This window comes from Osmerus mordax, chromosome 3, assembly GCF_038355195.1.
Source record: "Osmerus mordax isolate fOsmMor3 chromosome 3, fOsmMor3.pri, whole genome shotgun sequence".
In the NCBI taxonomy this organism is placed as follows: domain Eukaryota; kingdom Metazoa; phylum Chordata; class Actinopteri; order Osmeriformes; family Osmeridae; genus Osmerus; species Osmerus mordax.
Genome location: NC_090052.1, coordinates 15,499,411 through 15,513,142, shown reverse-complemented (window position 1 = coordinate 15,513,142; position 13,732 = coordinate 15,499,411). Strand labels below are relative to the sequence as shown.

Genomic DNA, 13,732 nt, shown 5'->3' with positions numbered 1-13,732 from the left:
CTAAAGCTGTAGGTAAAGGCTTGGGTTGGCATCATGTCATGTTCTCGCTTGTAAGTGAACTTGGGTCACCTGCCTCAAAGCTAAATGCTATTGCCTACATACTGTAGACCAATACAATTTGTTACAATTTCTAATATGAAGATGAATTTCCCTTCAAAATTTTAAAATCAAATTAAGGTGAGCTTTAGGAATTCAACATAATGTAATTTTGCAGGAGATATACAACAAGCATAATGCCTTTGGGCTACAATGTCATTAAAGTAACAAAAGAAAGGGTAGGCACAGAGACCTCTAAGTAGTGTACATGCACCAGGAAGAAGGAATCATTCTTGTGCAAATCATAGATTAGGTGAGCATAACAAGCATAGGGGAGGAGTTGATTATACCCACAATGAAGATTGACTTTTGATGGCTCATAATTATCACAATGATTATGTTGTTGTTGACAATGATAATGTTGAAAACAATAATAGGAATGATTTGGCAGTTAAATGTCTGTCATTTGTCTGTTTCCAATCAGGTGAGCATGTTGTGGGATTATTTCTGGTTTCATGGTTAGTTATTTAGAAGGGGAGTGGGTCAGACATAGAGAGGCAGAGAGAGACAGAGAGAAAAAGAGAGGCAGAGAGAGACAGAGAGAAAAAGAGAGACAGAGAGAGACAGAGAGAGACAGACAGAGACAGAGAGAGACAGAGAGAGACAGAGATAGAGAGGCTTCAAGGCAGCCTGCTGGGCTCCATGCCTTCCCTCCCCATCGCCATTCTGCTTGGTACTTTGGCTGGCATGATGTTATGACTCTGTCCCAGCAACAGCATCACAGCTCTGGACCTCAGCCATAGGCTGCTAAGCCAATCAGGATACTGCTGTTGCCAAGTCAGACAAGAAACAGCCAATCGAAAAGTAGAAGAGCTGAGTTGTCCCTCCCAGATGTAATTCCTTAAAACCCACTAGGTAGGCACACGCATGCTCACACACTCACAAACACACAGATGTTGGACAACCATTCACATTTTCATGATCTTCCTATCATTTATTTTTCATTCTTTCTCACACACATACCTCCACATACCCCCCCCCCCCCCCCCCCTCACACACACATACAGTATACCCCCCAAATATACAAGCTAATGGCTAATCCTAGTCATTTAATGTTTCCAGTTGAATTGTGACCTGTGAGCATCTGCATACAGATCAGTACCCATGGCTACACATGACTAGCCTTTCACATGGGAAACCGCTTCCCATGGCTAAGAGCACTTCAATAACATGGCACTCTCTAGTGGAATATGTTGGTATTGCAGTGGAACAACATGTTTTATCTTGTGATTTCTTATTACTCAGTGACATTGTATGTGTATATATATATAAATATTGTAACTAAATTAAAACAAAATATGGTTTGTAAAAATGTTCTGTGTACTAATATCAAACAGCATGGCATGACATTTTAATAATCTTTTTATTTGTAGCCATATTAAGCAGAAAACTGTAACAAAGAACAGAAGCAATCAGAACAAACAGTAATCAAGTGCACAATCACATCAATTCAAACAATATGCAATGATATTTGGCATAATTTTTACTAAGCTATATCTCAACAAATTATTGATCAATTAAATTGATGTGCTGCAGGGTCTGAAGTCATCATTTGGTCTGCAAAGATAAGTATAGAAAATTACACATGTATGACATTTTGATTTAGACATTTCAATTTGTACAATGCTTGATGTCACAACACCGGCTGTAGTGTAATTACACTGAAATTGGCAATGAAGTGAGTTTAAATTAAACATGGCCAAATGGATTACAAATAAAAAGAAAGATCAGATCTCTACTGTCTAATTTCAACAACTGTAGGTAGACCAGACCATTAACTGAATTGATCCCTCTTACCTTTACATGAGTGACTAAGATCCCGTAGAGAAGAGAGATAAGGAAGAGGGTGAGGAATATGCACGTCATGTACCAATTGTCCTCTGTCATGTCCAGAACAATAGGCACATGTTTGTTCTCATCAAAGTAAACAGCCTCTTCAAGAATCTCTGAACAGAGGATGGGGGAGAAAAAGTGAATGAGATTTGAATAGTATGTTTTTTTAAACTTCAGTAAATCCAACCCAAACCCTTTGTAGGAGCCATAATGTGCATGTTTTTATTAGTTGTTTTGGCTGCATACGTGGTTTCGGTTACTATCACTCCGGGCAAATTGGAGAGACAATAAATCAATCAATAAAATAACAGATGTTGCCGGAGCCCTGTGGAATACAGATGGGTGGTAGATTGGTGGAGCTGCAGACACACATTCCGAGGTATACTTATCACAGGGTAGTGGTTTCACCTTTTTTTACCTGTTCATTGGTATTGTGGGGGGTTATAAAAATTAAGCAGAAACCTGGTTTGGATATGTTGAGGGTCAACGTGATGGTGGAATGTGTCACCCTGCAGGTGTACACTGCCCCTGGTAACCAATTGTGAGCAGGCAGAAACAGCTGGCTCTTGACAATGAACTTCCCCCCGGGTCCTCTGTAGGGAGTAGAGGTGCTGTGGTTCCAGAGCTCAGTGAGGTCATCAAGCAGCCAGGTGATGTTGATGGGTGCAGGGCTGAAGCCAAAGGCCAGGCACACCAGCTCTCCAGAGCCCTGGAGGAGGTTGGCGGTTGGTGCGCTGGGGGTCACTGAGGCTAGGGAATGTAGGAGACAAGTGACGGAGGGGGGGTATGTAAGAATGGCAACGGTGCATAATGTATATATATAGACAGATTCCAAACATTCTTATTGATGGGTTGAAGGTTGTAGTTCAAGAATTGAGCAGAAAGGGAAGGTAGAAAGGTTTTTAGTCAGTAGGCACAGAGAGCTATTCAAATCATCACTTCCAAAATGACAATGGCTTCTTAACGAATCTGGGAAAACTGGGAAATGTCGTTTTAGATTGTCATAGGCAGCTCTTTCTAAAACTGAAAACTATCTTGCATCCAAGCAAAGTCAAATGACAACCTTTTAGTACCATCTAGTGGAAAACGGCTGTTACTACAACTACAAAAATTAATGCAATATCTCTGGTCACTTGAGTACTTATTCAGGGGTGTGTCCAAAAAAGTGGAAGGGGGGTAGATTTCAGAGTAGTACTTTTGTTTGTTTTAGTCCACTCACCAAATACATTCCTTATGGAGCTTTTGACTGGGGTATTGGACGACTCGTGTTGGACCACACAAGAATAGGTGGAACCCTGGTCTTCCTGTGGCTGAGCTATGTTCAGTCTGCTGATCAGGAAGAAACTGCTGCTTTTTGTGTCATGGGCTGGAAAGCTACTGGTGTAATACAATGAATGTACCCTTTTGGCATTCTGTACCCAAAACACCATGACTTCTGATGGGTAGAAGTCAGATACTAGGCAGAGCAGTGTGACGTTGCCAAACTCCAGGTCCGTTGGTGTCACTATTTTCACTTTCGGTGGCTTGGCATCTAATGGATAGAAATGAAAATAACTCAATTGTGAGATCTTAAATCAATTAATCAAAAATCATTGTAATACAAATAGCATGGTTGACATCAAATACTTGAGGCCCTGATCATCATCTATTTTGATATTGAGACAGGGTCAATAGGTTTTATTATATGTCAGCTTTTCTGAATGTGTTGCGTTACCTCTCGTTTTACTAATATGCTCTTCGTGCCCCTGTTTAGAGCAGCGGTGCTTTGCCTCACAGGATACACGTGTGTGAGCGTGCCAAGTGGTCGCAGACACGTTCAAAATGCTGACAACAGTCTGTGTACCATTGTTGTGGTCCAGGAGTTGGTGAGAAAATCCAAGGTTTGTCAATCCACCAACCTTCCAGCCCATAGAGAAGTCTCCAAGATTTTGACCCACCAACAGGCAGGTTATGGGCACCGGTATATCTGTCCATAGTTTCTGGAAAGGGGGTCCCTGGATATACACTTCAGCCTTCTGAGAGGAAGTTGGAGATACTGAGAAAAGAACAGATGGTCTCCTATTATTCAGAATCCCATGTGATTGATCTAGCATAACTGTGTGACTACAATTCCTAAGTATGATATTCAGTTCTCAATGTGGTGCTGTAACTCAGTTGTTATTTAAATTATTTATTATATATGTTTTTGGCAACACTTTATATTTAGATTAGATTAAAAACAATGTAACTAAATATAAATAACTTGTAAAAACAGTGTAGGTGCATAGGAATTGTTATGTGTTTAAATTGTATTAAGTGTTAGCTGTATAGAAGATTACAAAAAAGTAAGCTGGCACATTTTGGGGTAAGAGTGTAAATAAAAAATGTATGTTGACATCCATTTGGAAAAGCTCAACCTCCCCTATACCAAATTGTATGTGTGTAGAAAGTGTAACAATATAGCCGTTCCTATGTACTTCCAATGTTGTTACTATACTGTAAGTATTTCTATGTAGCTACATGGTTGTGTGTGTAATCTTCATGTGTTGCCATTTTTGAAAAAAAGTTGTTTTTAGAATCAAGACTAATTGTTAGAACATGACAGTCTACCTTCACACATATTGATTGTTCTGTTGATTGTTTTCTTGAAATCTTTGACCTCACAGGTGAACTCTGACCCCTGGTTCCACTCTTGTTGAGGAATTGTGATGAAACTGCTCACAAAAGATCGTCCATCTTCACTTATCCTGGTCTCACTGGTTGTTGAAGACTTCTCTACAGACCCAGAAAGCCACCTGATCTTAAGGTTGAAGCCCTCACTATTACACAGGAGGGTCTGCTTCCCTGAGCCTCCCTCCTCACGAGGAGCTAGAAGAAGTTCCATAGATGGGTCACCTGAAGATAAAGGAACAATGTCATATGAACCTCTAAACCGTTAATGAACCTCAGAAAAAGGGTATAAGTATCAATTTTACTCAAGGAAACACATTTGAAAAGTGCTACAAAGGGTCACACACCAAATATTTTTCCAGTTGACATAGATTGCCAGTTTTTAGAGAAGCCCTGGTTCACTTTGCATGTGAAAGTGCTGTTTCTCTGCCGGTGTTGCTCAGGGACGGTGACACGTCTGGTGATTGACTGAAGGTCTTTGGAAGCTGACATTTCAACAAATTGTTTCTCCCCAAAATCTTCACCATCAACCTGAAAGGTGATGTAGAGGTCATGGGAAGAGAGTTGTGTCACGTGACACTCCAGCACAGCACTTTCACCCTTCAGTAAATCTGGAAGAGTCCTTCTGATCTGCACTGAGGGATCACTTTCTGGCAGCCCTGGGCAGCATTATATAAAGAGAGGGGGACAAAAAATATTCGACAGAATGATGAGATGCAAAATGTAAATGGTTAGGTATTTGTGTGTATTTTACCCTAATTATAATTATTGATACACATGATCTCATTTAGTTGATTCTTACCTGTCAAGCTGATTGTCGTCTGGGTGGATTTTAAGCATTGATGTTCAGCTCTGCATGTTATAGTGGTTAAATTCTTCCATTGGCTGGAGGAAACATTCAGGCTGCTGCTGATACTCTGGCTTGTGTTTCTGGTCTGGGTCACTGAGCCACTGCTGCTGGAATTTCCATCCAGAAGCCAGGAGATGTTGGCGTCATACTGAGTTTGGACCACACATGTAACTGTAACCTCATTATGGGTCATCACGGTCCTGAATTTGGGGGTCTCCAGAATAATGGCAGGAGAAGTAGAAGAAGAATAAAGGTGGGCTACAAGAAAACGAGAGAGACAAAATTGTACATGTTTTTCCATTTGGATTGTTTTATAAATAGAGGCCTGGAGATAGATGTGTAGAGCATCAAAGGGAAGAATGATTAGTCAGAGAGGGTGAGAGACATAGACATACATATGAAAGAGACAGAGAGACTCACCTGAGCAAATACTAGTGGTTTTTGTGAAATTAGTTGTTCTTTGAAAAGCTTTGCACTGAAACTTTGACCCCTGAGTCCATTTGTCAATGTCCAACTCAAGTTGGCTGCTTAGGCTGAATGTTTTTTCCTTTTCTTCAACGCTCTGTAGTTTCCTCTGGACTGGTGAGGTTCTAACGACCTTCCCATCCTGTAACCATTCCACTCTCAGATCATCTGGATAGAATCCACTCAAGGTGCAGAGGAGGCTGATTTGTAAGTCCCCATTGTCATCGTTCCAGATGGGATATAGGGTCATGGTCGGTGTGACAACACGCTGAACTGATTCAACACATAAATAATGAAAGAAAAGAAGGAAGCTGTCAAGTAAGGAATCACCATGTTGAGATGTCCTTTTGAATTCATACATAAGTGAAGCATTTTGCTGACAAACTACACATTCATTCTCTTTGTAACGTCAATTAGAAGCATTTCAATGTTTTTTTTTTTACTCCGTCCACATTAGGTGGCGTGAATAAAGTGGACTTGGAAAGCTGTCACACAGATGTTCGAGAAAGACAAGCTTCAGTGAACAGAAAATGCAATAAGGGGAAGTGTTGTGTAAGATTCTGGCACCAGAAAAAACCCTAAGTACTGAAAAAGAGAAGTGAAAGGTTTTTGGGGGCAACAGTGCATTTGCAAATCCAGGTGTTACTTCTGGTAGGGCCCGCAATGGAAATGAGTGTTCATTTAATTTTTCCTGAACCATTTAAAGTTTGTTTTTTGTAAGTTACATCATTTATATTTCATGTTGTCCAGTATAATTTATTTTCACATTGAAGACGTAAAAGACTTAGCATTTATTTTCCATAATCATCAGAATCAAGACAAATAAAGAGATACAGAAAAGGCTAAAAGTTTTTTCCCTCAACCTTTATTTATATGGATTAAAACATAATTCATATTTACAGTTCTGCAACTATTGCTGAAATGACTATCAAATTATCTGAATACCATTACATGAACAATTATCACGAACAGAAAGTGAACACACATTTATTGTCTGTGGTTTCTTCATTTGACCTGAAATGATAAGCAAAATGAAGAATTATATTCAGAAGAACATAGACACTAATCATCTTTTATATATCCAACTGTTAGTACAACAGTATTCATTGATCAATCTACAAGGAATTATTGTCATATTTTGGTGTCATATTTTTACCATATAGTCCGTTATTTATTATGTTCTCTTTATTCCTTGAATCCTTACCTTGATGGCAGTGGCTGCAATGCTATACAACAGAGTAATGAGGAAGAGGATGATGAAGGTCAGGGCTGCTCCCATGCTGTCTCTCTCTGTGTCCATGTCATTGCTACATGGACAGTCTGTCTGTATGAGACACTCTGTGAAGAGGAAATCTTGTCATTCAGTAGTCTTGACAGTTCTATACTGGTTAACTACCCAATAGAAATTAGCAGTAAGGTTTGAACTCAGCACATTCATTTCAAACACTCCTTGATGACCATATCAGTTTTGTTTTAGGGAATGGATATTCTGAATTTTTGGCAGATTTTAGATTATGAAACTTACAAACCAGCAGTGAGGGTGACCTTGACTTGCTTTGGTAAAAATGTACAGAGTGAGTTTCCTCTTGACAATCTGAATTTGTGGTTTATTCCAGAGATGTAGCCCAGTAGAGGAAACAGATGTACATATATGGCAGGACAATAGGTCAGGGCACTACATAGATCACATACAGTAGAACAAGAGGCCAATCGCTGAACTGTGAGACAGATTTTAAATGGTTTGGTTGTAAAATAATATCCATTAACTAATTGGGTCATAAGGATGTTATTTCCCTCAGTTGAATGGAAATGTATTCATGTAAGCTTGCACAAAGGTATGCTTTTAAGTCATGAAATTAGTCACTTTATTTTAACTGCTACTGCAACTGAATGCCTATACTGAATGCCTACACCTGGTCAAGTTAGAAGGAATTCATGACCAGGAACAGTTAATCTGTGCTTTGCATAGTCCAATATTCAGGTGTAATCTACTCTGGTAAGAGTTTGTCTACAGATACACCACATAATTTAACTTTCCCTAACACTATCCTAAGGGCAGGAGTCCAGAAACAGGAACAGCACAAGACATAAATCAACATAATTATGAATTCAACTTTTTATTTTGTTTTTGATACTGCACTTAAAATACATAAAACATGTAATTTCATAGACAACAAACACAATAAGCAGAGTATGACACACATAGCACACAACACAACCTCTACTGGGCTTTGCAGGAGGAAGGGATGTTTAGATTGAGGTTGACTAGATTGGGTTTGTTTGAGGTGCTGTCCAGGGTTCTGACAAGCATATTTGTTGTCTTGGGAATGGTTTCATGGTAAACTACACAGCTGAATATTAGATCATTTTTCATCCACACATCAGATTCCATAGTGAGCTGACTGTAGACAGAGTAGGTGTTGCCTGTGTCAATAACGCTTGTGGTGTTGAACGAGAACTTGTCTGAACTATCTGACACAAGCTCATCATCAATGAGCCATACAACTACGACCTCTTTAGGGTAGAAGTCTTTGACGTAACAAGTCAGGGTCACATCACTGTTGATTTTTTCTGCTGGAGCCAGGAGAAAAACAGATGGACGCTGCCATGTTCCTCCTAGAAGTGTGAGAGAACAGTTAAACCATCTTTTCTACCAATAAGAGGGTGGTGGATATGTGCTTTAGATAATGTACAACATCTATGCAAATTCCATCTAAATACTTTCAACGTCAACCTTCTTTTCAAATGGAGTTAAAGGAAACCAGCTTTAATTCTGCAGTGAGAATTGTCTGAGCACTAAAAGAGACCTACTTGTGCCTCTAAGTTGCAAAAAAAAACATTTCACAAAGTGGGCATTTTCCTTATTATGAAACACAAGCTTTTTCAAAGAAGTGGAAACATTGAATTTCACACAACAAATAACATTTAGTAAATTCTGCTAAATCGTGAGAAAAACAATTGTCTTACCGTTTTCTCTACTGTACAATTTCTCGACTTTATCGCCAAGGTTGTCTATTGCGACACACTGAAATCCTGCACCATTTTTCCACTCTTCATATGGAATGAGTAGCTTGGCGATATTATTTTCCTTCAGACTTGTAAGTGGATTTCCTTCATTATCTTCCCATGTAACATTTTTCAGGCAGTTGGTGTCTTTCTGTGTGACTTGACATGTAAGCTGAACCTTCTTGTTTTTAGGGTCCTCATTCTGGAGGAACAAATCCTCTGCTGAAGGGGGGATTATCTGAATGTCTGCCTTAGGACATTCCAAATCACCTGTTGAGAAAGTATAGAGATATTATCATATTATCAGCTAAGCTATATGTGACCACATCAACACAATAGGATTGTGTTGGCTATTCCTGTGTTGTACGTCTTTCTACTGATTTATATCAGTAATAAAATGTAGTCTTAAAAGCAGAATACTAATGAGAGTGCTATGTAGCCTATAGGTCATTGCAATGACAGCTATTTAAAGTTAATAGCCTGATAATATCTTTATTTAACTATAGAAAAGGGACCAAATACTAGTGTTTGGTGTTTCAGGCATGGTGACATGAAAAGAAAATTAATCAAGAAAGAGATATTTTAATGTGTTTAACTTACCATCTGGGCCTGAATACTCCACCAGTTTTTCTTGCTTTGGAGATTGTGCAGATTTGGGGTCAAAGACACATGTGAACTTGACATTTGCATCTGTCCAGTCAGTGTCTTTGACCTGGAGATAGCTGGCCGCTCTGTACAGAGTTTTCCCTTCATTACTTTTAGTCTCAAAAGTTGTGCTGAATTCAGATATCTTCTCAAAATTTATCTCTAAGTCATTCTGCTTTTTTATCCATTTGATCTCGTGATTTTTGGGTGAAAAGTCAATGGCAAAGCAGGCGAAGGAAGCCGTCTTATTGTCTTGTATCTCCTCTTTTGAGGGGGCCATTATGTAAAGAGACGGAGACTGCAGGAATTCAACTGAAAAACAAACACACATATGTATGCAGAAGCTGGAAAACTTGCAGAAGCCAAAGAGGAACATGACAACACGATAAAGAGGATATTTTTCACAGATTCACGGGAGGGGGGGGGGGTGATTTACAAATTCCCAGTGTATATATTAAATAGACAGTATTAATAATTGTAGAGTTGAAATAAAGCGATAACGCAGGCAGCTGAAAGCAGATAGACCTCAACATTTCACAGATAAACCAACATGAAAGAAAATGATGAGCAGCTCCCCAAAGTAGCGAGCTAGAACATCTTCAATCCTTAAATTAGCATGGCACCTAGGCAGCCTGACTGAACTTCAAATATTCGGTTTTGTCGTCAATCATTTGTTTTAATGATGTCTACTGGCAATTCGACAGAACTTTATTTGCAACTCTAACATTTAAGAAACAAGTGGAATGTCTGCTACGATCCTGCAGCATTACGCATCTTTTCATAGTTCCATTTCTTACGATCATGATGATCCCTTTTTTCAGATTTCACATCAGATTTATTAGTTTTCAGTGTTTTTCTTTGAATTGTTTGTATATAACACTAAGTAGCCTAGGCATGCGGTTGCGAGGCTTAGCTACTTAGGCCTATTTACTGTTATCTACTTTTCGCGAAGCACAGCTATGTTGCTTCAAGATACATTTATTAGAGAATGCAGGAACACATTTAATAAATAATGTAGTCTAAGCTAAATAGCAATAATAGGCGATTGACACTTTATGTCTCGGCAACTGACACAATATTACACAAAAAACACATTCTGCTAAATTATGTTGCCTAGATAAAACCCAAGCCAATTTCAGGCTTTCAATTTGATTGAATATTTTAAGTCGTTCATTTGTATTAATTTAATGTAGGCTAATAATAATCCATATTACCCAAGTAATTGCTCTATATGGCTACACGTTCATGAGATATACTTCAGAGTGACAGTCACTAAATGTTTTATATATCAGCACATCTAGTCCATCCATTATCCTATGAGACTGATCTATTAGAACTTTCATAAAAACAAAGCCTATCTTACCTTTTTTTTCAATCCCAGCACTTTTTTTACCAGTAGAATGATCCACAGCACACTGGAATTTCTTTTTCGATTCCCAGTCTTCCCTCCGAACACGTATCTGACTGACTCCAGAGTACTTTCCGTTGCTCTGTACAAGCGGGTATTGAACGAAGTCCGTCATGGCTGTTCCGCTTGCATCGGTCCATTCGAAGGTCAAAGAGGCCGGCGTGAAACCGGTGGCAATACAGCCCAGAGTCACCATAGCTCCGGTTCCGGAGCCACATTGTGCCAGTGGGAACACAGTCGGGGCAGTTGGAGAGCCTAGAATAGAAATGTTTTACAATCACCACAACTTTGCCTCACAAATTTCACACATTAGATATTACAGAAAGAAAGAAAGAAAGAAAGAAACAAACACAAGTCTAACGGTCTTTATGACAATTATTGAATTAAATGTTATTCGAATCTGATGAGACTGCACCGTTGTGTCCTTAGGCTACTCATCGTTTGATGGCCATAGGCATTACATTTTAGTAGCCTATAATTGCCATTGTAGCTCGAGAAAATTAAAAGAAATTTCTACTTTTAGATCTTGATATTTATAATAATAGGCTATTCATAGATGATTGACGCATAGGGCCTTTTTAATTACGTTATTAATTAGGCATAGTTACGGGACTAGCCCAAATTGACTGATATAGTGTCCGTTTATCCCCCAGTCATAAGCTATCACAGCGCAAACCCATACAAAGCAAACAAAAAAGTAAGTATAGGTTACTTTAGACTATGTATAAGTAGGCCTAAGTGCATTCAAATTTTAGGTAGGCCTACAATAGCTACTTGGACTGTCTCCATACATTAATTTGCTGTTACCGTTAGTCTGATGAAAAGAAAATATCAGGCTATGTTAAAAGTCATCGTCAAATATTTCGCCATATAGCTTAATTTTGAAATATTTTTTTCTGAATTGATATTCTTACCAGAAGCAACCGTAACCACAGTGCCTTTTCCCCAGTAGTCGAAAGCGTGGTCACAGTGTCAATAACCCATACATTCTCAGCACAAAAACTATCAATTCAACTGTTACTAATATGTTGAGCCTGTCGTATCAACCGAGTCGTATCATGAAGCTTATTCTCATGCGAATTTTACAGTTCAGACTAAATTATCCTGATTACAAGAGGCACTGCTGATGACTTAATCTGGATTTGATCTGTTTTAAATTTGGTGTAATTTTATCCTCAGTTTTCTAAAACAATCATTTTCGATAAAAAAAATACAATATCAGTTTGAAGAGCAGATTTTGACCACTTACCAGAAGTTACTGTGACTTGCGTCCCTTTCCCCCAGTAGTCAAAATCGTCATCACTGTGATATTTCTTCTACTTCTCTTACTCTAAAACCCCAATAAATTCAGGCTCAGAGTAAATCCAATGCTTCAGTGAATTTTAAGTAGCCTAGTTTGTTGATTGGCCTCAGCCCCCCCATCCCTCTCAATGTGTGCTTCCTGCTTCCTTTTCCTATCCACTGTCTCACAAACACACGTGTCAAAGTCAAGGCCCGCGGGCCAAATCCGTCCTATTGCGAATTTTTATTTGGCCCGCATGTCAATTTAGGTAGGCTACTTAATAAATTTTGGCCCGCCGAGCTGTAGTTAGTCTAGCTGCGGTGGTATAACTGCAACACCAAACAAAATAGACGGGCACGTCTCCAGTGCACCTGCAAGCTAGGTAACAGAACGACACAAAAAAAGGAAAGCTGGCAGAAAATGTAGAGGTGGGAGACTGCCTACTTCTTTACCGAGTCAAAGAAGCCTGTGAGTCTTGTTTGCCATGAGACGATCTCCGTTTCCAATGAATAGGTACGACGCAAATTACAACCTATTCATGCATACATTTCCATTCAACTAAACCAGCAGAGATATTGAGCCATAGAAGAAAGGGAGGGAACACAGAACGTTGCAGAACTGGAGAGAGGCAGCTACAGCAAAATATGTTTATTCGAGCCAAATCTCAAAATGAGCTGGAAAGTCAAGTTTAATCATATGAGAGGAAAAAGCCAAACCAGGGAGGTCATTTGGGAGATTTTATGAAAAACTATGCTAAAGTTTGCGTCATTGTAGCCCATGCACCAGCAAACAACAATTGCAAATGTCAGTCTTGCTAGAAATCTTTGGGCATGATGCTGACCAAATTGTAGCCTTTGTGAGAAGGCCACAGGGGCATGTGTCTATATATATATATATATATATATATATCTGGGAGTTGATGTGATTCTCATTTCCCAGTGTGGCCCAGTTTGACAACCCTATTTAAATTCTAACCTTATTATTAAGCACATATTATTACTCCGCTACCCTTATTACTGTAACTCCTCTTGTATGACATCCACCTGAAATGCAGTATTTTCTTTTATGTTTACAGTTTACCAGGGGCGATTCTAGGATCAGACCTTTAGGGTTGCTCAAGCCCCCAATGAGAATGTGACATGAATACAGTGCCTTTGCAAAAGTGCTAAACCCCCTTGCTAATAACAGGCATGCAAACAGGTCAGGGGTAAAAAAGGTGACAAGGATACGGCCCCGGAAGAAAATGTATTAAATTTAAAAGTCAAATGCATGAATCTGGTGCACTGTGAGAGCAAAATTAAGAGGCTAGATCTATGTAGAATCTGTGCTCTTGTAAACAATGTCATGTTCTTTTAACCATAAAGACATTTTTTTATAGCATACATCATAAAAAAAACAATTAAACAAACAGCATTACCTGTGTTGAACTACTTTAAAAAGCAAAAGTCAAAAGCATCACTTACTGTAAAGCTAACACACATCCAATAGACATCATTTT

General features: G+C 39.0%; 1 protein-coding gene across 1 annotated transcript in view; it reads right to left on the bottom strand.

The window, feature by feature from the left end:
- ighd (immunoglobulin heavy constant delta) overlaps positions 1–13,732 on the bottom strand; it is a 63,883-nt gene that overhangs the window by 3,316 nt on the left and 46,835 nt on the right. The window contains 14 exon segments of the mRNA XM_067232719.1: positions 1,894–2,042; positions 2,392–2,679; positions 3,149–3,460; positions 3,644–3,964; positions 4,519–4,803; positions 4,926–5,237; positions 5,381–5,686; positions 5,849–6,161; positions 7,098–7,200; positions 8,119–8,509; positions 8,861–9,169; positions 9,500–9,856; positions 10,908–11,207; positions 12,202–12,254. Of these exon segments, the coding sequence (XP_067088820.1) occupies positions 1,894–2,042; positions 2,392–2,679; positions 3,149–3,460; positions 3,644–3,964; positions 4,519–4,803; positions 4,926–5,237; positions 5,381–5,686; positions 5,849–6,161; positions 7,098–7,200; positions 8,119–8,509; positions 8,861–9,169; positions 9,500–9,856; positions 10,908–11,207; positions 12,202–12,254 (3,799 nt within the window).